This window comes from Ranitomeya variabilis, chromosome 4 (genome assembly GCF_051348905.1).
Source record: "Ranitomeya variabilis isolate aRanVar5 chromosome 4, aRanVar5.hap1, whole genome shotgun sequence".
In the NCBI taxonomy this organism is placed as follows: Eukaryota; Metazoa; Chordata; class Amphibia; order Anura; family Dendrobatidae; genus Ranitomeya; species Ranitomeya variabilis.
The window spans coordinates 504,426,478-504,453,237 of record NC_135235.1 but is presented as its reverse complement, the minus strand read 5'-3'; the positions used below and the strand labels follow the sequence as shown (position 1 = coordinate 504,453,237).

The 26,760-nt window shown below is 45.0% G+C and overlaps 1 protein-coding gene across 2 annotated transcripts in view; it reads right to left on the bottom strand.

The window, feature by feature from the left end:
- PTGES3L (prostaglandin E synthase 3 like) overlaps nt 1–26,760 on the bottom strand; it is a 57,353-nt gene that overhangs the window by 5,371 nt on the left and 25,222 nt on the right. The window contains exons 4-8 of one of the 2 annotated variants that reach the window (XM_077252064.1): nt 21,857–21,955; nt 21,510–21,599; nt 21,081–21,143; nt 19,206–19,247; nt 3,248–3,351 (exon numbers count right to left, since the gene is read on the bottom strand). In XM_077252064.1, coding sequence (XP_077108179.1) covers nt 19,236–19,247; nt 21,081–21,143; nt 21,510–21,599; nt 21,857–21,955 — 264 coding nt within the window. In that variant the 3' untranslated portion in view covers nt 3,248–3,351; nt 19,206–19,235. Of the gene's footprint in view, nt 1–3,247; nt 3,352–19,205; nt 19,248–21,080; nt 21,144–21,509; nt 21,600–21,856; nt 21,956–26,760 lie in introns of those variants that run through there. The other variant, XM_077252065.1, reaches the window with a different exon arrangement.

The following is a 26,760-nucleotide window of genomic DNA, read 5'->3' as shown; positions in this document are numbered from 1 at the left end:
CGTGGGCTCACCTGCAGCAACCTCACGTGCACCTACGACCTCCCCCATAGGCGGCGTCTCTAGCGCCCCCTGACGCAAACAGTGATCAATGCGGACAACAAGACTCATGGCAGACTCTAGAGAAGCAGGAGTCTCATACATCAGGAGGGCTTGTTTAACCCTTCTCGAAACCCCATATACAAACTGACTCCGCAGCGCCGGGTCATTCCATTGTGTGTCCACCGCCCAGTGGCGAAATTCAGAACAGTAATCCTCCGCCATTCGCTCCCCTCCTATTTTAGATTCTGCTAGAGCCAATCTGTCAGGATCATCATATATGAGTCCAAGACCAGAAAAAAAACTCTCCACTAAGTTAAATGCAGCAGAATCAGAAGGTAATGAAAACGCCCATGCTTGGGGATCTCCGTTCAGTAATGACAAAACCAAGCCCACACGCTGAGCCTCATTACCTGAAGAAAGCGGGCGCATACGAAAATATAATTTGCAAGCTTCACGGAAAACAACAAATTTACTGCGTTCCCCAGCAAACCTCTCAGGTAAAGGGATTTTTGGCTCTGCAACTCTACCTGCAGTTTCCACTTGCACATTAGATACTACTAGACCCTGTTGGTGAACCGCCCCCTTCAATTCAGTGACCTGTAAGGACAGCGCCTCCAACTGGCGGGTTATGGAAGTCATGGGATCCATGACATAAAAAAAACTTTCCTTTTTTTTTGGGGGGGGGCCGATTATAATTTCACGGGAGTACTGGGTAGACTAAGGCTGGTTACCCGGGCCCCTGCGATATCTCTCAGGCTAGGGAAACCCTGTCTGACCGTTTCCCAGAAGTTACACTAAAGGTGTGCATGTCTGGGCCGCCAGGCCTGACCCTGTCTCCTGTTTCAGCCCTAAGCTGAAACCACCACCCGCCACCCAGTGAAGAGACCACACACCAATCCCCACAGGAAGCACAGACAGGGAAAACTAAAAAACGCACCACGCCGCAGACACACAGGAATACACTATAATGTGCACAGGGCAAAACAAATACAAATATAGGAAGGAGGAATATGACAAAGGATAATACACCACCAGATACGATATTCCTACAGCAAGACCACCACTCCAGACCGGAATCACTAGGCACAAAGCACAAGCTATAATCGGCGACGCCCAAAGTCCAGCACGACCTATTTAAAGGCCGTGGGCGTGACCCAGCCTCCAACCAAATTACCAGCTAGATTAACCCCGAGCAAGCTGGATAAAGTCTAGCTGACGCCACTGAGCGTGTAGTGGACGTATGTGGAATTACCGCTGTCTGTCGGACGCCCTAGTGTGAACAGCATCCGACATGACAGTATATGGATACACCTAAATAAAATGGGAATGGTTGGTGATATCAACTTCCTGTTTGTGACATATTAGTATATGGGATGGGGAAAACTTTTCAAGATGGGTGGTGACCATGGCGGCCATTTTGAAGTTGACCATTTTGGATCCAACTTTATTTTTTCCAATGGGAAGAGGGTCATGTGACACATCAAACTTATTGAGAATTTCACAAGAAAAGCAATGGTGTGCTTGGTTTTAATGTAGCTTTATTCTTTCATTAGTTATTTACAAGTTTCTCTTTGTTTACAGCCATTGACATGTCGCTGAGGTTAACACGTGAGGAGCGGATAGAAATTGTGTTGATGTCTGGTGAATGCAGTACCCGGGTCATTGCAGCAGATTTCAATGCAAGACACCCTACGCAAGAAAACTGTCACCATTCCAATGTTATTTAGGTGTATCCATATAAATGGCCCACCCCAAAAAAGTTTGCCTCATCACTGAACATAATGTTCTGTGTAAACTGAGGGTCCTGTTCCAATTTTTGTTTTGCCCATTCTGTAAATTCAGCACGCCGATCTGGCATCAGTCGAACAACTCTTAGAGGATATTAGCTACTCACAAATGGCACCCTTACAAAATCCAGCTGCTGCAGCATCTCAACGAGGATGACCCAGATTGGCACCCTGAATTTGCAGAATATATAAAGTTAGAACTGTATTACTGCTATAGAAAATACGTTAAAATTGAAGGTACTTAGGCTGATGGGAGGAGTGTTCAGTCAGAAGGAGTGTGCTGCAGATATCAAAAAGATTGACCAGCATCTTGTTCTGTTTGGAGGTGCTAGTCAGTCTTTTTATATTTGTAACACACACCTTCTGACTGAGCACTCCTGCCATCAGTCTAAGGCGTTTTTAATTAGCTTAATCATAACTGCCCATATAATTGTAGGCTTTTAGCTCGGGAGAGGCATCAGTTTAGTTTAGGGTCCCAACAAAGGGGTACATCTTGTCACTGGCTGTTGGGCTCACACGCATTGGCTAATTTCGGAGCTAGGTATCTTCATTTTCAACGTATTTTTTATAGCAGTAATGCAATTCCAATTTCATCTATCCAATGTATGCATATTATAGCATTTCAGAGTGCAGCTGTTTTTTCTTAGCTTTATTGACTTGCATCCGTTCACACTTGAGTGAACACATATAATGGGGAGAATGTGAAGAAGCTGTTCTGTTATTGTATACTATTTATAGAAAGTTATGTGTCAGTGGGTCTTCCATTACTACCCTCCGAGGCGCAATATACTCTGGTTAGAAGACAATCTGAATCATTTTCTCTCAATGCGCCAGTTCTGCTCTCTCCGTTCTTTTTACCCCTAAGAGTAAGTTCACAGTAGCTGTTTTTTCAGCTTTTTTTCCCTGCAGCAATACCTGATATCTTGGCAGGAAAGAAGCTGCAAAAAAAACAGGTTTTGCTTGGTCTTTCTTAAGTTTTTTTGCTGTATTTTTGCTGCGGTTTTTGCATGCTAGATTTGTCTCTTGTTTATGCTGATAAAGTTTAGTGCAAAAAAAAAAGTCCTAGTGTACAGAATCAGGTTTTGGCACAAAAAAAGGCAGCAAAGCCTAATACCTGTGTTTTTGCTATGGATGTTCAGTGTTTTTTCACCACCGATTAATGTAAGTGGGTGAAAAATGCTGAAAACACCATGAAAGGAGTGACAAGCTCTATTATGTAAAAAAAAAAACATACAAACATACAAAGCACAAAATACTGATGACAAAAAAAACAAGGTGTGTGCATGAGATTTCTGAAATCTCATAGACATAGCTGGTACTGTAAAACGCAGCTGAAAATTTGCACAAAAAAAATGCCTAATGTGAACATAGCTTAACTTTATGTAACTAGAAGTTTTAGTCTCAAAATAAAACACATCTAAAAAAAAAAACTTTTATTACAAACACAAAAAGTTACAAAAAGGAAGGGTTGCACTGTAACTTCCATCTTTATTCATCATCTTGTACGTAGCTCAGGACTTGGACTCTGAAAATACAAAGGTGTCAAAATATTTTCCTTTATATGGTCTGTGCATGATCCCGTCAGGTTAATAACTATTATTTATTTTATATTTTACTTTTATGGCTTACATACAGTTGTTTTCAAAAGTTTACATACCCCAGCAGAATTTTTGCTTTCTTGGCCTTTCTTCAGAGAATATGATTGATAACAGCAACATTTTTTCTCCACTCATGGTTAGTGGTTGGGTGAAGCTATTTATTATCAAACTAGTTGACAATAAAACTAGGTCAGGAGACAGAGATGGCCACTCCAGAACCTTCACTTTGTTCTGCTGTAGCCAATTACAGGTCGACTTGGCCTTGTGTTTTGGATCGTCGTCATGTTGGAACGTCCAAGTATGTCCCATGCGCAGCTTCCGGCCTGATGAGTGCAAATTTGCCTCCAGTATTTGCTGCATTCATCTTTCCTTCAACTTTGACCAAGTTTCCTGTGCCTTTGTAGCTCACACTTCCCCAAAATATCAGCGATCCACTTCCGTGCTTTACAGTAGGAATGGTGTTCCTTTCATCATAGGCCTTGTTGACCTCTCGCCAAATCTAACGTTTAACACTAGAAGTCCCAGAGAGGGGTCATTTAACATTTCTACCTTTGGAACCCAGAGAGCTCGAAATTTCTGGGACTTCTAGTGTTAAGGTTGTGGCCAAAAAGTTCAATTGGTCTCATCACTCCAAATGACCTTGTTCCAGAAGTTTTGAGGCTTGTCTCTGTGCTGTTTTGCGCATTGTAGGCTAGATACTTTGTGGCATTTGTGCAGTAGTGGCTTTGTTCTTGCGACTCCACCATGCAGCCCATTTTTCTTCAAGTGCCTCCTCATTGTGCATCTTGAAACAGCCACACCGCTAGTTTTCAGAGAGTCCTATATTTCAGCTGATGTTATTTGTGGGTTTTTCTTTGCATCCCGAACACTTTTCCTGGCAGTTGTGGACAACATTTTTGTTGTTCTACCTGACCGTCGTTTTGTTTTTACAAAGCCCATGATTTTCCATTTGTTAATCACAGTTTGAACGCTGCTGACTGGCATTATCAATTCCTTGGATATCTTTTTGTATTCCTTTCCTATTTTATACAGTTCAACTACCATTTCCCGTAGATCCATTGACAATTCTTTTGCTTTCCCCATGACTCACAATCCAGAAACGTCAGTGGCTTGATGAAAGATGCAAGAGTCTGTCTGGATCCCAGAAACTCACTCAGCTTTTATGCACACACTGATTACAAGCAAACAGGTCACAGGTGAGGATGTTACCTTTAGTAGCCATTCAAACTGATAAGTGTCAACTTCTGTGCATGTTATCAGGCCAAAATCACCACGGTATGTGAACTTTTGATCAGGGTTATTTGGATGTTTTGGGTTGTCATTATGATTTAAAAAGAGAAAACAGTAGTTTGACGATAAATAGCTTCACCCAATCACTAGCCATGAGTGGAGAAAAAGTTTTGGGGTTATCATTCATATTCTCTGAAAAAAAGCCAAGAAAGCAAATATTCTGCCGGGTATGTAAACTTTTGAGCACAACTGTATATACATTATAATGAACAAATGGTTACGGACTGGTACAGAGGGAAGAGGGCCCTGTCTTTAAGGGATTATAATCTGCAGGTTAATGAGGAAGGAGACAGTAGGTCGGGGGTTGTAGTGCCTCTGGTGATGGTGTTATAGAAGGGTTAATAGGTTGCCTTTAAGTACCTCTTGCCTTTAATTGCTAGAATTACTAGAATCTGTTGACGCAGTAGTCTGATGGTCTCCCCTTCAAGGAGACTATACTTCTTATCATGTATGCTTTCAATAGTCAGCCACAACATGTTCTGAGTTATGGTAAATAAAGTATGACCCTGGGTGATGGTGGGGGCTACATGAGTTACATTGAAATGCATTTGTTGTAAATGGTATAAAACATTGCTTTGGCTTTTAATATATCAGATAAAAGTGACTTGCTCACAGGATATGTGTGAGGTGTCTTTTTGTCTCCAAGCGCGCTTGTAAAATAACGGGCGTAACTACTTGATTTGGGTCTCACTGGTGATCTGTCAGCTGACATTGGGTCAGAACGAAAACAGCTACGACAATGGTGAGGTGGCAGTGGGGTTACTGCAGGCTGTAGGTTTTACTGAAGAGATGAGTTTTCAAGCTGTGTCTGAAGGTTGCCAATGTGAGAGACAAATGGACTTGCTTAGGTAGTAAATTCCAGTGGATGGGGAATGTTCAGGAGAAGTCTTGGAAGTGATTGGGTGAGGAACGTATGAAAGCAGAGGAGAGAAGTAAGTCTTCTGAGGATTACGTGTGGGAAGATCTGGAGATTAATTTGGGGATTATGGGAGACCAGATTATGAACGCCTTTGAAGGTCATTATTAGTAATTTAAACTGGATGTGCTAGGCAATTTAAAGCCAGAGAAGGGATTGGCAAAGGAGAGAGGTGGATTAATCATGCAGTAGAGTTAAGGATGGACTGGAGAGGTGTGACCGTGTAAGCACGGAGGCCACTAGGGGAGGCTATTGCGATAGTCAAGGTGAGATATGATGAAGGGATGCACTAACAGTAGAGTCAGGGTTGAGGAAAGGAAGAATTCTGAAAATACTTTTAAAGGGAACCTGTCAGCAGGATTGGGCACAGTAACTGTTGTGAAATTGGATTTTGGGCTCCCCCGGTGGCCATTGGTGGAATTGAACTTGTGTGCATCATCCCCTCTGTTCACCTGTTCCCATCAGGATTTGGGAGTCGCTATTTAACCTTGCTCCTCTGTCACTTCCATGCCGGTCAACATTGTAATCAGAAGCCTTTCTGTGCATGTTCCTGCTACCAGACAACTTCCAGCTAAGTCGGACTTTTGTCCTTGTTTGTTTTTTGCATTTTGTTCCAGTTCACAGCTGCAGTTTCGTTTCTGTGTCTGGAAAGCTCTTGTGATCTGAAATTGCCACTCTGATGTTATGAGTTAATACTAGAGTCTTAAAGTAATTTCAGGATGGTGTATTGATAGGGTTTTCAGCTGACCATGAAAGTACCCTTTCTGTCTTCTTGCTATCTAGTAAGCGGACCTCGATTTTGCTAAACCTATTTTCATACTACGTTTGTCATTTTCATCTTAAATCACCGCCAATATATGTGGGGGCCTCTGTCTGCCTTTCGGGGAAATTTCTCTAGAGGTGAGCCAGGACTATATTTTCCTCTGCCATGATTAGTTAGTCCTCCGGCTGGCGCTGGGCGTCTAGGGATAAAACGCAGGCTACGCTACCCGGCTACTGTTAGTTGTGCGGCAGGTTTAGTTCATGGTCAGATTAAGTTTCCATCCTTCCAAGAGCTAGTTCCTATGTATGCTGGGCTATGTTCTCTTGCCATTGAGAACCATAACAGTTTGACCGGCCCACAAAGGGTTAAATTAATTGGCAGAGAAAGTTCTGAGTGTGCTTTCAATTGAATCACTTGCAAGTCTGCCTATATTGCAGCCTTCCTCTCTCTCTCTCCTTCTAATCCTGGAATGGCTCTGTGTTCACCTGTTTAAAATGGATATTCAGAGTTTAGCTGCAGGTTTGAATAATCTCACCACGAATGTTCAAAATTTACAAGATTTTGTTGTTCATGTTCCTATATCTGAACCTAGAATTCCTTTGCCTGAATTTTTCTCGGGGAATAGATCTTGCTTTCAAAATTTCAAAAATAATTGCAAGTTGTTTTTGTCCCTGAAATCTCGCTCTGCTGGAGATCCTGCTCAGCAGGTCAGGATTGTGATTTCCTTGCTCCGGGGCGACCCTCAAGATTGGGCTTTTGCATTGGCTCCAGGGGATCCTGCGTTGCTCAATGTGGATGCGTTTTTTCTGGCCTTGGGGTTGCTTTATGAGGAACCTCATTTAGAGCTTCAGGCGGAAAAAGCCTTGATGTCCCTATCTCAGGGGCAAGATGAAGTTGAAATATACTGCCAAAAATTCCGTAAATGGTCTGTGCTTACTCAGTGGAATGAGTGCGCCCTGGCGGCGAATTTCAGAGAGGGTCTCTCTGATGCCGTTAAGGATGTTATGGTGGGGTTCCCTGTGCCTGCGGGTCTGAATGAGTCCATGACAATGGCTATCCAGATCGATAGACGTCTGCGGGAGCGCAAACCTGTGCACCATTTGGCGGTGTCTACCGAGAAGACGCCAGAGAATATGCAATGTGATAGAATTCTGTCCAGAAGCGAACGGCAGAATTTTAGACGAAAAAATGGGTTGTGCTTTTATTGTGGTGATTCAACTCATGTTATATCAGCATGCTCTAAGCGTACTAAGAAGCTTGATAAGTCAGTTTCAATTGGCACTTTTCAGTCTAAGTTTATTCTATCTGTGACCCTGATTTGTTCTTTATCATCTATTACCGCGGATGCCTATGTCGACTCTGGCGCCGCTTTGAGTCTTATGGATTGGTCCTTTGCCAAACGCTGTGGGTATGATTTAGAGCCTCTTGAAACTCCTATACCTCTGAAGGGGATTGACTCCACCCCATTGGCTAGTAATAAACCACAATACTGGACACAAGTAACTATGCGAATTAATCCGGATCATCAGGAGATTATTCGCTTTCTTGTGCTGTATAATCTACATGATGTGTTGGTGCTTGGATTGCCATGGCTGCAATCTCATAACCCAGTCCTCGACTGGAACGCTATGTCTGTGTTAAGCTGGGGATGTAAGGGGATGCATGGGGACGTACCTTTGGTTTCCATTTCGTCATCTATTCCCTCTGAGATTCCTGAATTCTTGTCTGACTATCGTGACGTTTTTGAAGAACCTAAGCTTGGTTCATTACCTCCGCACCGGGAGTGCGATTGTGCCATAGATTTGATTCCGGGTAGTAAATACCCTAAGGGTCGTTTATTTAATCTGTCTGTGCCTGAACATGCTGCTATGCGAGAATATATAAAGGAGTCCTTGGAAAAGGGACATATTCGTCCTTCGTCATCTCCCTTAGGAGCCGGTTTTTTCTTTGTGTCTAAGAAAGATGGCTCTTTGAGGCCGTGTATTGATTATCGGCTTTTGAATAAAATCACGGTTAAATATCAATATCCGTTGCCACTGCTGACTGATTTGTTTGCTCGCATAAAGGGGGCCAAGTGGTTCTCTAAGATAGATCTCCGTGGGGCGTATAATTTGGTGCGAATTAAGCAGGGGGATGAGTGGAAAACCGCATTTAATACGCCCGAGGGCCACTTTGAGTATTTGGTGATGCCTTTTGGCCTTTCAAATGCCCCTTCAGTCTTTCAGTCCTTTATGCATGACATTTTCCGTGATTATTTGGATAAATTTATGATCGTGTATCTGGATGATATTCTGATTTTTTCGGATGACTGGGACTCTCATGTCCAGCAGGTCAGGAGGGTTTTTCAGGTTTTGCGGTCTAATTCCTTGTGTGTGAAGGGTTCTAAGTGCGTTTTTGGGGTTCAAAAGATTTCCTTCTTGGGATACATTTTTTCCCCCTCTTCCATCGAGATGGATCCTGTCAAGGTTCGGGCTATTTGTGATTGGACGCAACCCTCTTCTCTTAAGAGTCTTCAGAAATTTTTGGGCTTTGCTAACTTTTATCGTCGATTTATTGCTGGTTTTTCTGATGTTGTTAAACCATTGACTGATTTGACTAAGAAGGGTGCTGATGTTGCTGATTGGTCCCCTGCTGCTGTGGAGGCCTTTCGGGAGCTTAAGCGCCGCTTTTCTTCCGCCCCTGTGTTGCGTCAGCCTGATGTTGCTCTTCCTTTTCAGGTTGAGGTCGACGCTTCTGAAATCGGAGCTGGGGCGGTTTTGTCGCAAAGAAGTTCCGACTGCTCCGTGATGAAACCTTGTGCTTTTTTTTCTCGTAAATTTTCGCCCGCCGAGCGGAATTATGATATTGGGAATCGGGAGCTTTTGGCCATGAAGTGGGCTTTTGAGGAGTGGCGTCATTGGCTTGAGGGGGCTAGACATCAGGTGGTGGTATTGACCGACCACAAAAATTTAATTTATCTTGAGTCCGCCAGACGCCTGAATCCTAGACAGGCGCGCTGGTCGTTGTTTTTCTCTCGGTTTAATTTTGTGGTGTCATACCTACCGGGTTCTAAGAATGTTAAGGCGGATGCCCTTTCTAGGAGTTTTGAGCCTGACTCCCCTGGTAATTCTGAACCTACAGGTATCCTTAAGGATGGAGTGATATTGTCTGCCGTTTCTCCAGACCTGCGGCGGGCCTTGCAGGATTTTCAGGCGGATAGACCTGATCGTTGCCCACCTGGTAGACTGTTTGTTCCTGATGATTGGACCAGTAAAGTCATTTCTGAGGTTCATTCTTCTGCGTTGGCAGGTCATCCTGGAATCTTTGGTACCAGGGATTTGGTGGCAAGGTCCTTCTGGTGGCCTTCCCTGTCACGAGATGTACGAGGCTTTGTGCAGTCTTGTGACGTTTGTGCTCGGGCCAAGCCTTGTTGTTCTCGGGCTAGTGGATTGTTGTTGCCCTTGCCTATCCCGAAGAGGCCTTGGACGCACATCTCGATGGATTTTATTTCGGATCTTCCTGTTTCTCAGAAGATGTCTGTCATCTGGGTGGTGTGTGACCGTTTCTCTAAGATGGTCCATTTGGTTCCCCTGCCTAAGTTGCCTTCTTCTTCCGAGTTGGTTCCTCTGTTTTTTCAAAATGTGGTTCGTTTGCATGGTATTCCGGAGAATATCGTTTCTGACAGAGGAACCCAATTCGTGTCTAGATTTTGGTGGGCATTCTGTGCTAGGATGGGCATAGATTTGTCTTTCTCGTCTGCTTTCCATCCTCAGACTAATGGCCAGACCGAGCGGACGAATCAGACTTTGGAGACATATTTGAGGTGTTTTGTGTCTGCAGATCAGGATGATTGGGTTGCTTTTTTGCCTTTAGCGGAGTTTGCCCTCAATAATCGGGCCAGCTCTGCCACCTTGGTGTCTCCTTTTTTCTGTAATTCGGGGTTTCATCCTCGATTTTCCTCCGGTCAGGTGGAATCTTCGGATTGTCCTGGAGTGGATGCTGTGGTGGAGAGGTTGCATCAGATTTGGGGGCAGGTGGTGGACAATTTGAAGTTGTCCCAGGAGAAGACTCAGCTTTTTGCCAACCGCCGGCGTCGGGTTGGTCCTCGGCTTTGTGTCGGGGACTTGGTGTGGTTGTCTTCTCGTTTTGTCCCTATGAGGGTTTCTTCTCCTAAGTTTAAGCCTCGGTTCATCGGCCCGTACAAGATATTGGAGATTCTTAACCCTGTGTCCTTCCGTTTGGACCTCCCTGCATCCTTTTCTATTCATAATGTTTTTCATCGGTCATTGTTGCGCAGGTATGAGGTACCGGTTGTGCCTTCCGTTGAGCCTCCTGCTCCGGTGTTGGTTGAGGGCGAGTTGGAGTACGTTGTGGAAAAAATCTTGGACTCCCGTGTTTCCAGACGGAAACTCCAGTATCTGGTCAAATGGAAGGGATACGGTCAGGAGGATAATTCTTGGGTGACTGCCTCTGATGTTCATGCCTCCGATCTGGTCCGTGCCTTTCATAGGGCTCATCCTGATCGCCCTGGTGGTTCTGGTGAGGGTTCGGTGCCCCCTCCTTGAGGGGGGGGTACTGTTGTGAAATTGGATTTTGGGCTCCCCCGGTGGCCACTGGTGGAATTGAACTTGTGTGCATCATCCCCTCTGTTCACCTGTTCCCATCAGGATTTGGGAGTCGCTATTTAACCTTGCTCCTCTGTCACTTCCATGCCGGTCAACATTGTAATCAGAAGCCTTTCTGTGCATGTTCCTGCTACCAGACAACTTCCAGCTAAGTCGGACTTTTGTCCTTGTTTGTTTTTTGCATTTTGTTCCAGTTCACAGCTGCAGTTTCGTTTCTGTGTCTGGAAAGCTCTTGTGATCTGAAATTGCCACTCTGATGTTATGAGTTAATACTAGAGTCTTAAAGTAATTTCAGGATGGTGTATTGATAGGGTTTTCAGCTGACCATGAAAGTACCCTTTCTGTCTTCTTGCTATCTAGTAAGCGGACCTCGATTTTGCTAAACCTATTTTCATACTACGTTTGTCATTTTCATCTTAAATCACCGCCAATATATGTGGGGGCCTCTGTCTGCCTTTCGGGGAAATTTCTCTAGAGGTGAGCCAGGACTATATTTTCCTCTGCCAGGATTAGTTAGTCCTCCGGCCGGCGCTGGGCGTCTAGGGATAAAACGCAGGCTACGCTACCCGGCTACTGTTAGTTGTGCGGCAGGTTTAGTTCATGGTCAGTTTAAGTTTCCATCCTTCCAAGAGCTAGTTCCTATGTATGCTGGGCTATGTTCTCTTGCCATTGAGAACCATAACAAGTAACCTACAGACAGTGTCAGGTCAGCACCATTATACTGGTTACAATGATACCTTGGTTGATGAAATCCGTCTTGTGGTTGTTGCTTAATCTTTATTTTCAGTTTTGAGTTAATGATATGCTCGTGCCCCGGGGCGTCCTTTGTGGGGATCTTCATGTGATGCTCTGCTTAGGTATTCATGTGTATGGCTTCTGACAGGTTACTGATCCCTCACTGACCTGCCCCCTAGTTTACATAATGAATATTACATATATTAACCCCTTCGTGCCATGCGCCGTACTAGTACGGCGCTGCCGGCACTGCATTAGTGCCAGCCGCAGTACTAGTACGGCGCATCGATCACCGCGGTCTCGCGCTGAGCGCCGCGGTGATCGGGTGCGGGTGTCAGCTGTATATGACAGCTGACACCCCGCAGCAATGCCCACGATCGGCGCTGTCGCCGATCGCGGGCATTTAACCCCTCTGATGCCGCTGTCAATAGTGACAGCGGCATAGAGGGGGATCGCGCAGGGACGGTGGCTCCCTGCGCTCTCCCACCGGAGCAACGCGATGAGATCGCGCTGCTCCGGTGACCTGGAAGAAGTCCCCGGATCCAAGATGGCCGCGGGACTCCTTCCGGGTCATGAGATGACCCTGCTTGCCGGCGTCTGCTGAGAATTTCTCATAGCAGGCGCCGGCAAGCCTCTGCAATGTGCTGTCACATCGGTGATCTGACAGAGTGCTGTGGACACTGTCAGATCACCGATCTGTGATGTCCCCCCCTGGGACAAAGTAAAAAAGTTAAAAAAAAAATTTTCCACATGTGTAAAAAAAAAAAAAAAAAAAAAAAAAAAAATTCCTAAATAAAGAAAAAAAAAAAAAAATATTCCCATAAATACATTTCTTTATCTAAATTAAAAAAAATCACACAATAAAAGTACACATATTTAGTATCGCCGCGTCCGTAACGACCCCACCTATAAAACTATATCACTAGTTAACCCCTTCAGTGAACACCGTAAAAAAAAAAAAAAGAACGAGGCAAAAAACAACGCTTTATTCTCATACCGCCAAACAAAAAGTGGAATAACACGCGATCAAAAAGACGGATATAAATAACCATGGTTATGAAAATGTCATCTTGTCCCGCAAAAAAAAAGCCACCATACAGCATCATCAGCAGAAAAATAAAAAAGTTATAGTCCTCAGACTAAAGCGATGCAAAAACAATTATTTTTTTATATAAAATAGTTTTTATTGTGTAAAAGCGCCAAAACATAAAAAAATTACATAAATGAGGTATCTCTGTAATCGTACTGACCCGAAGAATCAAACTGCTTTATCCTTTTTACCAAACGCGGAACGGTATAAACACCCCCCCTAAAAGAATTTCACGAATTGCTGGTTTTTGTTCATTCCGCCTCCCAAAAATCGGAATAAAAAGCGATCAAAAAATGTCATGTACCCGAAAATGGTACCAATAAAAACGTCAACTCGTCCCGCAAAAAACAAGATCTCACATGACTCTGTGGACCAAAATATGGAAAAATTATAGCTCTCAAAATGTGGTGATGCAAAAACTATTTTTTGCAATAAAAAGCGTCTTTTAGTGTGTGATGGCTGCCAACCATAAAAATCCGCCCAAAAAACGCTATAAAAGTAAATCAAATCCCCCTTCATCACCCCCTTAGTTAGGGAAAAATAGTACAATTTAAAAAAATATATTTATTTCCATTTTCCCACACTTTCACACTAGCGTCGGTACGGGGCCGTCGCGCTGCGTCGGCCCGACATACCGATGCATACTGTGCAAGCGCCGCACAACGGGGGCAGCGGATGCTGTTTTTTCACGCATCCGCTGCCCCATTGTGAGGTGCGGGGAGGTGGGGGCGGAGTTCCAGCCGCGCATGCGCGGTCGGAAATGGTGGACCGTCGGCACAAAAAAAGTTACATGTAACGTTTTTTGCTGCCAGCGGTCCGCCACAACACAACGCAACCGTCGCACGACGCTTGCGACGTGTGTCAATACGTCGCTAATGTTAGTCTATGGGGAAAAAACGCATCCTGCAGATGACTTTGCAGGATGCGTTTTTTCGCCAAAACGACGCATTGCGACGTATGCAAAAAAATGCTAGTGTGAAAGTAGCACTAGGGTTAGGACTAGGGTTAAGGCTAGGGTTAGGGTTGGGGTTAGGGCTAGGGTTAGGGCTGGGGTTAGGGTTGGGGTTTCAGTTAGAATTGGGGAGTTTTCACTGTTTAGGCACATCAGGGGCTCTCCAAACGCGACATGGCGTCCGATCTCAACGCGTTTGCGTTAAAAACGCATGCGTTTTTATAGAAAAAAACCAGAACACACACTGAAAAGTCACCCACCACCATCAAGGTGATAAAGGGATCCAAACCCTAACCCTACCCCTAAACTCACCCCTAACCGTTTAATGAACATTTTCTGACAGTCATAGTGCCACGTATTTCAGTGCCACGTATTTCAATGCCACGATATTTCAGTGCCATGATATTTCAGTGCCACGTATTTCAGTGCCACGATATTTCAGTGCCACGTATTTCAGTGCCACGTCTTTCAGTGCCATGATATTTCAGTGCCATGTATTTCAGTGCCACGATATTTCAGTGCCACGTCTTTCAGTGCCACGTCTTTCAGTGCCGCGATATTTCAGTGCCACGTATTTCAGTGCCACGTATTTAAGTGCCACGATATTTCAGTGAAATACGTGGCACTGAAATATCGTGGCATTTACGTGAAATACGTGGCACTTATATACGTGGCACTTATATACGTGGCACTTATATACGTGGCACTTATATACGTGGCACTTATATACGTGGCCACTGAAATATCGTGGCACTTATATACGTGGCCACTGAAATATCGTGGCACTTATATACGTATATACGTATATAAACGTATTTCAGTGCCACGTATTTCAGTGCCACGTATTTCAGTGCCACGTATTTCAGTGCCACGTATTTCAGGTTAGGGTTAGGGGTAGGGTTAGGGGTAGGGTTTTTTGGTTTTTTCTTGTTTTCTTGTGTTTTTCTAAAAAAAGCATGCGTTTTACCGCGTTTACATGCGTTTTTTCACACATGCGTTTTTTAAAAAAACGCATGCAGATAAAAACGCAAGTGTGAAACCAGCCTTACCCTTGGGAAAATAAAAACATGGGGGCTAAAATATAATTTTCGTGGAAAAAAACATATTTTTTATTTTCGCGGCTCTGCGTTATAAACTGTAGTGAAGCACTTGAGGGTTCAAAGTTCTCACAACACATCTAGATAAGTTCCGTGGGGGGTCTAGTTTCTAATATGGGGTCACTTGTGGGGGGTTTCTACTGTTTAGGTACATCAGGGGCTCTGCAAATGCAACATGACACCTGCAGACCAATCCATTTAAGTCTGCATTTCAAACGGCGCTACTTCCCTTCCGAGCTCTGCCGTACGCACAAACAGTGGTTCCCCCCCATATATGGGGTATCAGCGTACTCAGGACAAATTGGACAACAACTTTTGTTGTCCAATTTCTCCTGTTACCCTTGGAAAAATAAAAACGTGGGGGCTAAAATATAATTTTCGTGGAAAAAAAAATATTTTTTATTTTCACGGCTCTGCGTGATAAACTGTAGTGAAACACTTGTTGGTTCAAAGTTCTCACAACACATCTAGATAAGTTCCGTGGGGGGTCTAGTTTCTAATATGGGGTCACTTGTGGGGGGTTTCTACTGTTTAGGTACATCAGGGGCTCTGCAAATGCAACATGACACCTGCAGACCAATCCATCTAAGTCTGCATTTCAAACGGCGCTCCTTCCCTTCCGAGCTCTGCCGTGCGCCCAAACAGTGGTTCCCCCCAATGTATGGGGTATCAGCGTACTCAGGACAAATTGGACAATAACTTTTGTGGTCCAATTTCTCCTGTTACCCTTGGGGAAAAAAAATTGCGGGCTAAAACATCATTTTGTGTAAAGAAAAAATGATTTTTTAATTTTCACAGCGCTACATTCTAAACTTTAGTGAAACAACTGGGGGTTAAAAGTGCTCACCACACATCTAGATAAGTTCCTTAGGGGGTCTTCTTTCCAAAATGGTGTCACTTGTGGGGGTTTCCACTGTTTAGGCACGTCAGGGGCTCTCCAAACACGACATGGGTTCCGATCTCAATTCCAGCCAATTTTGCATTGAAAAGTCAAATAGCGCTCCTTCCCTTCCGAGCTCTGCCATGCGCCCAAACAGTGGTTTATCCCCATATATGAAGTATCAGCGTACTCAGGACAAATTGCACAACAACTTTTGGTGTCCAATTTATCCTGCTACCCTTGGGAAAATAAAAAATTTGGGGCAAAAAGATCATTTTTTGTGAAAATTAATATTAATTTTTTTTTACGGCTCTACATTATAAACTTCTGTGAAGCACTTGGAGGTTCAAAGTGCTCACCACACATCTAGATTAGTTCCTTAGAGGGTCTACTTTCCAAAATGTTGTCACTTGTGGGGGTTTCCACTGTTTAGGCACATCAGGGGCTCTCCAAACACGCCATGGGTTCCGATCTCAATTCCAGCCAATTTTGCATTGAAAAGTCAAATGGCACTCCTTCCCTTCCCGAGCTCTGCCATGCGCCCAAACAGTGGTTTATCCCCATATATGAAGTATCAGCGTACTCAGGACAAATTGCACAACAACTTTTGGGGTCCAATTTATCCTGCTACCCTTGGGAAAATAAAAAATTTGGGGCAAAAAGATCATTTTTTGTGAAAATTAATATTAATTTTTTTTACGACTCTACATTATAAACTTCTGTGAAGCACTTGGAGGTTCAAAGTGCTCACCACACATCTAGATTAGTTCCTTAGAGGGTCTACTTTCCAAAATGGTGTCACTTGTGGGGGTTTCCACTGTTTAGGCACGTCAGGGGCTCTCCAAACACGACATGGGTTCCGATCTCAATTCCAGCCAATTTTGCATTGAAAAGTCAAATGGCGCTCCTTCCCTTCCGAGCTCTGCCATGTGCCCAATCAATGGTTTACCCCAACATGTGGGGTATCGGCGTACTCAGGACAAATTGTACAACAACTTTTTTGGTCCAATTTCTCCTGTTACCCTTGGTAAAATAAAACAAATTGGATCTGAAGTAAAAATTTTGTGAAAAAAAAGTTAAATGTTCATTTTTTTTAAACATTCCAAAAATTCCTGTGAAGCACCTGAAGGGTTAATAAACTTTTTGAATGTGGTTTTGAGTACCTTGTGGGGTGCAGTTTTTAGAATGGTGTCACTTTTGGGCATTTTCTGTCATATAGACCCCTCAAAGTCACTTCAAGTGGGAGGTGGTCCGTAAAAAAAATGGTTTTGCAAATTTTGTTGCAAAAATGAGAAATCGCTGGTCAACTTTTAACCCTTATAACTCCCTAACAAAAAAAAATTATGTTTCCAAAATTGTGCTGATGTAAAGCAGACATGTGGGAAATGTTGTTTATTAACTATATTATGTGATATAACTCTCTAATTTAAGGGCATAAAAACGAAAAATTTGAAAATTGCTAAATTTTTATAATTTTCGACAAATTTCTGTTTTTTTCACAAATAAATGCAAGTCATATCGAAGAAGTTTTACCACTATCATAAAGTACAATATGTCACGAGAAAACAATCTCAGAATCACCAGGATCCGTTGAAGCGTTTTAGAGTTATGACCTCATAAAGTGACAGTGGTCAGAATTGTAAAAATTGGCCGTGTCACTTAGGTGAAAACAGGCTTTGGGGTGAAGGGGTTAAAATAAAAAATCACCTTAAGCAGGCAGGCACCTGCGCTGCAACATGATCGCATGTACAATGCGCAATTAATTATTTTATCTGATGCTATAAATAAATTAATTAAAAAAATCTGTGGCAAAACAGTGACAGCTGGGCTAGCGCAGTAGCAGCTATCAGATCGCCGATAAATGCTACTGGGCAGGTGACAGTGGCGCCATCTTGCTAGAGAAAAAAAAAATTGCCTCCTCCAAGATAGCGCCAGCGCAGTAACATCTGTCAGCGATCCGATAGATGCTACTGCGCAGGCCCCATCATCTTGGAGGAGGCAATTTTTTTTCTCTAGCAGGATGACAACGCCTGCACAGTAGCATCTGTCAGTGATCCAATAGATGCTACTGTGCAGGCGCCAGCTTAGAGGAGGCTTTTTTTTTCTCTAGCAAGATGGCGCTGCCCGGGCAGCATCATCTATTGGATCGCTGATAGCTGCTACTGCACAGGCGCATGCGGTGCTATTTTGCCACAGATTTTTTTTTACAAATTTATTTATAGCATCAAATAAAAGAGTTAAATACACATTATACATGCGATCAGGCTGAAGCACAAGCGCCGCTGCCTGCCTGCTTAAGGTGATTTTTTTTTCAATATATACAATATTCATTATGTAAACTAGGGGGCAGGTCAGTGAGGGATCAGTGACCTGTCAGAAGCCATATTGGTGAATACCTAAGCAGAGCACCACATGAAGACCCCCCCACAGGCCGCCCCGGAGCACGAGCATGTCATTAACTCAAAACTGAAAATAAAGATTAAACAACAATGGATTTCATCAACCCAGGTATCATTTTAATCAGTATAACGGCACTGACCTGACACTGTAGGTTACTCAGCACAATCCTGCCGACCGGTTCCCTTTAAGTTGGAGGCAGCAGGAGGTGGTAACAGTATAGATGTGCGGTTTGAAGGACAGGTCAGAGTCAAGGGTTAAACCAAGGCAACTAACTTGTGGTATAGGGTAAAGCGAGATTTTTTTTATAGTGATAAATAGATCCGGTAGTGGGTTGAGTGAGATGGACGAAAGATGAGTTTGGTTTTGTCCATGTTGAATTTTAGAAGAGGAGGATTTGTATTGCTGATATGACACTCTGGGGTTAGAGAGCCAACATCTGGGCCAGAGAGGTAGATCTGAGTGTCCTTAGCGTATAGGTGGTACCGATACTGGAAGACATGGGAGTTTGAGTCATTCTAGGCCAAAAGTATAAATTAGTAAAAGAGTAGGGATCCTAGGACACATTCTTGAGGGAAACCAACAGAGGACAGAATGATGCCCCTAGTATGGGATTAGGAGACTATAAATGTGCAGTTAGTGAGCTAAGGGGAGATCCAGGAGAGGGCAAGGTCTTTGATTGCTAAGGGAACAGATGATCTGTACTCGGAGGGAGTGATCAACTGTGTCGAAGGAAGAGGATAGGTAGAAGGAGGAGTATAGAATATTGTCTTTTAGCTTTAGTGGTTAGTAAGTAGTTAGTTATTTTGGTTAGGGCAGTTTTAGTGGAGTGGTGGGCAAAGAAATTATGAGCACACTTGGCCATTGTAGGAACTCCCAATTAAGTTCCATACTTGTGTAGTCCCTCTTCTGGACATTAGTGCAGTTCCTAAAGGTGGGATTCACATTTATAACACGTTCACGGTATATTCTGTGAATGCCATAAATGTCCGAGGTGGGAATATCCCTTTGAAATCAAAAGAGACATTGTATGTTGAAACATAGATTAGCATCTTACCTGTCATGGGGATGGGATCACAACCACATCTCATACATCATCCTGGCGAAAGAAATATACTATCGGTATTTCATGTAATATTATATTTGGTTATTCTCAACTTCATTTAACACATAATGGATGCAGCCAATTTTAGTCTTTACGATTTTTGTTTTTCCTCCCCTTTCAAGAGCCATAACTTTAATTCTCTATCGATAGTTGAATAAGGGCTTGGTTTTTTTGCGGGGTGAGTTGTAGTTTTGATTTGACGTCCACTTTACTATATAGTGTAGAAGGAAATGGAAAAAAATCCAAGTGCAGTGAAACTGTCAGGGGAAAAGTAATTCCACAATTATTTATTGGATTTTGTGTTTCTAGCATTCATTGTGCTGTACAAATGACCTGATCACATCATTCTTCAGGTCAGTGCAATTGTGGCAATATTAAAGATAATAAACTGGTATGGGTTTTTTTTTGTTTCTGCTTTTTTGGGGGGTAGAATATAAAATTTAAATTAAAAAAATTAGCTTGTCACCATTTTCTGAGACCCATCATGTGTTCATTTTTCTGTCGATATAGCTGTGTAATCAGGGCATTACTGCCCTTACTGGCGTATGGGGGAGACCAAAAGATCAGGAGAACAGACTGTCAGTCGTGAAATGTAGTGTCCCCTTTCATTTGAAATAAGCTCAGGAAGCAGATTCTCAGGGAGATCCATGCCTGGTACATAGATATTAACAGCTCATTTACATATTAGGAAAAATGTGGGCTTCTCTGGAATAAAATATCACATCACAGATATCAAGATATCATTTTATTCAACTTTCTACTGCCTGCATTTACATATATTCTGCTTAGGAGGGTTGATCCTATTGACAGATTCCCTTTAAGATCAAACTCCCGATCAGAATGTCATGGCATATCCTAGCAATACCCCTATAATAACCTCAGTGGTAGAGCTGGCATTAAGGGCAGGCAGACTAGGCATCTGTGTAGGGCTTCCGCCTCCCCAGCGGCCCCCAGCCAGTGGCGCGCCGCTAACAGCGACACACCACGTGGCCGCTATGGGGCCCATGAGTGAGGGGGGCCTGGCGCCACCCCCCCCCCTCCGCATCACGTATTCAACTTTTTAGGATAGATGCCGATACAGCTGAAACCAATGATGGAGGAGAGAGGCTCACATCATGCTCCCTTTCCCATCACTCTCCCTCATCACTTCATCATGCGCCACGCTGTGCCAGCAGTGGAGCTGATGAGACGCACTGCTGAAGCTAAAGCAGCGGGGTAACGGAGAGGTCAGTATTGTATTTATTTATTTTTTATAATACTGTGAGGCTGCATTATTGTGTGTGTCTGTCTGTCTGCATTATACTGTGTATAGGGGGCTGCATTATGTTCTCTGAGGAGGGTTGTATTGTTCTTTATGAGGGGAGGCCGCATTATACTGTATGAGGGGAGGGTGCATTATGCTTTGAGGGGTGCAGCATCTTACTCTATTAAGGACTATGTACTATATGTACTATATGGGGCATGCATTTATCAAGGACCATGGGGAGTGCATTACACTGTACTGTATGGGACCTGCATAATGCTGTTTCGATAACTATGGGGAATGCATTATATATATGAAAGACTATGAGGTGCATTATACTATGAGGATGCATTTTACTATATGGAGGACTCAGGGAAGTTCATTATACTATAGAGAGGATATGGGGAGTGTATTATATTATATGGAGGACTATGAAGAGTGTATTATACTATGGGGCTTGTATTATAGTATATGGAGGATTATGGGGCACATTTTACTATATGGAAGACTATGGGGGGGCGTTAGACTATGTGGAGGTTTAGGCACTCTTGGAATATGTTATTTCTGTAATCTGTGATACTCACATCCAAATCGTCCAGGTCATCCATACTAGGGGGTGCTCCCTTATCCTTCACGTTGTTAATCAACTAAAGAACAAATTATTACCTATTAGTTTTTTTATGCACTGAATGGATTGACATTGTAAATATGAAATTTTGATTACATTGACGACAAGTCTTCTGTTTTCTAAGGCATCTTTGATGATATAATGAATGTGAACAGTAATGGATTCTGTTTGAGTGTGTTTTCTCCGGGTACTCCGATTTCCTCCCACATTCCAAAGACATACTAATAGGGAATTTAGATTGTGAGCCCTATCAGGGACAGCAATGATAATGTGTGCAAAACTGTAAAGCGCTACGTAATATGTTAGCGCTATAAAAAAATAAAGATTATTATTTATCATTATTATTATCATGCAACGTAATATCACGATATGTTACACGACTTACATCTAGGTAATGTTCTGCTAATGCCATTTCTCCTTCCTCTTCTGTATCCCAGTCTCTCCAGTTGTCAAAATCCACAGATAACCAGGCAGGCTACAAACAAAAGACCAGAAACCAGTCATTAGACATTTATCTATGGCAGCATATCCAATTGGAAAAATTCAATTTTGGTTAGGGAAAGTGTAATGAGTCTGCGCTGGTACTACTCAATATGCTGCTGAATGGTAAAGGGTCTCACAATGACATGATTGCACGACTGGACTCATACTACCAGTCCTGGCCCCATTGTTTAGAAGTCTAGGTCTGCCCTCTGAATAACCAAAACATAATTGTTAACAGTCAGATATCACCTTGTGATTGTCCTTGGTTAGTCTTGGCCAAGCTACTTTCTCTTTCCACTTCCTGAGGAAACAAGTAATTGACCGGTCCGAGCGTTTCTCTCTGGAATCCTAAATATGGAAATACTGATCACTACATTGCATAAAACAGAATGAATTAAGGTTGGTGAAGTTCACTGCGCAACAAAGTTGATAGGACACAGACCTCACTTACCCCGTATAGGGGATGGCCGCAATACACAGGGCACTCTCCTCTGATTGGAATTATATAGACTACCTTAAAGGGCCACTGTCACCCCCTCCAGCCGTTATAAACTAAAAGAGCCACCTTGTGCAGCAGTAATGCTGCAGTCTAACAAGGTGGCTCTTTTAGTTTTTGATTCCGTTATTCCCTCAAAAAAGCGTTTTAAAATTTGCCCTAACTACCTGTCTGCAGACCTGGAGGCGGTCCGAAGCCTCCTCTGTGAATCTCCCAACGGCCGTCACTCTTCTCTTCTGGAGATGTGGTCGCCGCCCCCTTCGCCCTGTTTCTTCTTAAATCCGGCGCCTGCGCTGTGCGTGCCTGCCTGGGGCAGGCGCATTCTTCATTGTCCTTCATAGCTCAGATCCAGGGTGCCTGACTGCGCCTGTGCCAGCAGTGCGGCCACCCTGTTGCTGAATCCCCGCCCCGCACTGTGTTATTCATTATGCACAGAGCGGGGCTGGGGTTCCTGGGCATGCGCACTGCGCTGTTCAGACGCTCCCCCGGTCCCCCGCCTTCCAGCGTTGCCGTAATATACAGGTTTCCTTGCCAGCGTTTGGAATGAAGCAGCCGCAAATAACAACGCTGGAAGGCGGGGGAGCTGGGGAGCTGGGGGAGCGTCTGAGCTGGGGGAGCGTCTGAACAGCGCAGTGCGCATGCCCAGGAACCCCAGCCCCGCACTGTGCATAATGAATAACACAGTGCGGGGCGGGGATTCAGCAACAGGGTGGCCGCACTGCCGGCACAGGCGCAGTCAGGCACCCTGGATCTGAGCTATGAAGGACAATGAAGACTGCGCCTGCCCCAGGCAGGCACGCACAGCGCAGGCGCCGGATTTAAGAAGAAACAGGGCGAAGGGGGCGGTGACCACATCCCCAGAAGAGAAGAGTGACGGCCGTTGCGAGATTCACAGAGGAGGCTTCGGACCGCCTCCAGGTCTGCAGACAGGTAGTTAGGGTAAATTTTAAAACGCTTTTTTGAGGGAATAACGGAATCAAAAACTAAAAGAGCCACCTTGTTAGACTGCAGCATTACTGCTGCACAAGGTGGCTCTTTTAGTTTATAACGGCTGGAGGGGGTGACAGTGGCCCTTTAAATTGCAAAGAGGAAGCCACATGCATGTGGAGCGCCCCCACACCGCCGCAGGGCCGAGGGGTACCCGGAGCCGGGCCTCTAGGTCTCAGTCCTGGGGTTGTCACGGTAGCTAGACCCGGTCCGTGGCCCTGTCTGTCAGTGGGGGACGTCCGGTGCAATAAGTGATGTTGTAGCGGTGCAGTTGTGGGGTGCAGGTCGCGGTAAATAACGAGGACACCAGGTTGCAGTCTCTTTACCTCTTTACTGAAGCTCTCTGGGTCCTCAGTCCGGAATACGGCTCACCAGGCTGCGCAAGTCCGGCCGGTCCAATGGCACTTCCAGAGCTCTCCTTGCAGGTGGAAATCGGTGCCTTCCTTCTAGCGCTATGTGTTGCAGTCCTTCCCTGCTGTGCTTACGGAAAGTACCCCACAACTGTTGTGTCTGTTTCTCGTGTTCCCTCACAACAACTTAATTCGCAATGATCTTCCTCGTCCCTCCAGATACTATGGTAGGAACGCACCCGTATGACGGGGAGGCTCGGAGATCTTCCGGGACTCTATCTGCGCCCCTCTCCTGTTGGTACCCCCCTTTGCCTTCCTGGGTGATGCGTGAGACAGTCCGCCTCAAGCTAACTGCCCTGCCGTAGGTCTGAGGTATGGCTTGAAACTCTTTACCTCCTCGGCGTTCCGGCCACCGGTAGTGCGCCTCAGTAAGGTGCTGCCTCTTTCAGCACAACCCTCACTGGTATCTCCTTTCGCTTGATTTCGTTTCTCACTCAGCACAATCTATCTCGCTTCTTAGTCCTTCCTTGGGCACCGCCGCTATGCTGAGCAGGCACGGTCCCTTTACGTTCTTTCCATGCCAAGCCTCTGCCAGGATCCCACCCCTGGCAGAGACCCTACAGTCTCTCCCTTCACAACACCCTCTGCCACCAGGTGTTGCTCCGTTCAATCCCGTCAGCGTTCTCTCTCTAACTTCCTGCCTGACCCCCAGTTTACCCACTATGGTGGGGAGTGGCCTAATGAATAGCACCCTTAGCTCCCCCCGGAGGCCCAGCTGTGAAATGTATTGGTGACTGTGATACCTGCTCAGAGAACTCCTTCCGTGCCATCGAACGCAGCATGGCCCCCCTTAGTGGCTGAACCATGCTACTGCAACGACCAGGACTCTGGGGCGCTGCACTCCCCCCTGGTTAAACACAGTACTCCGGGACTGGGAAGAAAAACAACAATACAGGTTAGCAAAAAGACATACAATTTTGTTGAGTGCAAATAACAATAAGTATACTTAAGTAGGCTTCCCTTTATGGGAGGTGAGGACACTTGTAACGTTACAAACATAATTAACCTTATAATTTACAGAGTATAAATAACTTCTGTTACCCAACCGGGTATTCTATTTAGTGCAATTTTTGAAATAATAACTTAACATTGCCTTTAAGAAACTCACACTCTTAGTCTATCAAAGGCCTTCCTATAATCACATTATAAGGCATTTCAACTTTACATTCTCCTTCTTGTGAACCTGCAGGACCGCCTGTCCCTACGGCACCAGGCCTACTGCCTCTCCTTTCTTCTACAGGACCGCCCTGTTCAGCCAGGGCCTACTGCCTTTCGCTACTATACACAGTATAGACATAACATTCCTTACGGTTGAAGAACTCTGAGCCAGCTCTACTCGGCCCCTTTAAGGACTCACTCTCTAACCCCTACGGGTTCACTCTCTGTCCTTAGCAATAAAGTAACTTTTCAATGGGGACGCAGGGTTTACCTTCTATCCTCACCCTCATTATTACTTCTCTTACTTTCAACTATGCAGACCTCTACTTCTACCCCTACGGGCTCTCTGCATCTTTCCTGTCTTCAAAACATTATTCAAATTTCACATTTTAACAAATTCAACACATATAACTTAGCATGTAAAACAGTTACATTTCTTTTCAAGGCATCATTATGGCATTACTGTTCTGCAACAGTATCTCTCTCAAGTTCAGTTTCTCACATCCCCTTTAAGAGGAGACCAAGTCTTTCTAAGATAGCTTGTCTCCTCAGCCTACCGGCCCATGCAAAGGTTCCGGCATGGTATCTTCGCAAAGTGTCTTTAGCTCAAACAAATAGGACAAATATCTTCGCAAAGTGTCTTTGGCTAAAACCAGTAGGGAGCACCTTTAAGAAGGTGCAAACTATTTACAAGGGAAGTTCGAATCATGCACAGTCCATGATTTCTGCAGTTTGTATAACTTTTGTGCAACAACTTCAGAAAAGGAAAACAAACACAGGGATCCCGGGTCAACAAAGGGATCCATTAACCCTGGGCGGGTTTAGCAGCAACTTAAAGGAATAAAAGACAAACAGTAACTATTTACATTTTCATGGTATCGAGGTTTATTCTTTTTCAGGTGGCTCGGGCTCCTGAACCCCGGCCACTGTAGCACGGACACCAGCGGCAAGCTCCGCAGGGACCACCTGGTCGCCTGCTGTCTGAATTTGAAGCCTAACTCTGTCGGCAAGTTCAGGAGCTGCTACAAAGCGTACAGTAGAAACAGTAACAAGATCTGGCAGCCCTGGATTGACCACAGTTGGGGCCGCAGGTGCCATTCTCTCAGACTCGCATCGCTGAACTTTCCGGGCACGCCATCCTTGTGTGTTCCAGTGGCGGGTATATGTCACCTGATCCCCCTCCCGGAGTGGTTCACTTTCTCGATCACAGCAGGGGGTCTCCACATCGTAGCCGGCAACGAAGATGCCAGTAGGTAGACCCGACTCCCAAATGGAACCCCACCCCTTCTTTGGGTGGAATGCCGCCACCGTCCCTCGCCTGACAGCATCCGTCCCATCATAGATCATTTTTTTGCTCTGCAGTTCCCGTCTTTCAACTTCGGTGCGCTGTCCCCAATGCTGGAGCACGCATTGTTTGTATTGGTCCCAGGTAAGTATCGCAATAGTGAGACCTTCCATTGGAATCCCATCCTGCTCGACCCAGGGAACATCCCATCGGAACATCACCCCTCCTGGGTCCATTTCTATGGGCTCTCCCCACCTGGTTGGCAATGGTGGTAACAACTTCCCCAACGCACCGGGGGTGAGAACCGCTCGGTCGATTGTAAACGCGGGGTTACTGTTGTGGGGAGGATCGGTCGGGAGAGCAGAACCGTCCAGGGGAGTAGGGCGCCGCCCATACCTGCGCCTGATGTGGTTCCATCGGTGCCGCTCCGGTCCGTTAACAAAGACGCTGGAATCTGCTGCAGCCCGGACCGGGGCTCCTCCAATGGGATGCTCGGATTCGGCTCCGCTGGCTGTGGTTCCTCCTCCTCTAACTCCGAGGTCGGGATTGGTGAACGTAACTCCGCTGTCGGATCCGCAGGCTTCCGGTCCATCTCCGGTGAAGAAGGGCAGGCCGGAACTGCTTCTTCCTCGCTCAGGCACTCGCCGTTCATCATCGCCGCCTGATAATCGCTGGCAGTGCATGCACCTAACTCCGCCATTTCTCTGAGGTCGGGCTTCTCCATCACCCGCTTCCCGCCGTTGCATCTCAGGGGGTTGTCTTCTGTTTTGGGGCAGGTCATCTCTTTGCAGCCAGAAGTGCAGGGGGCGGTAGCCAT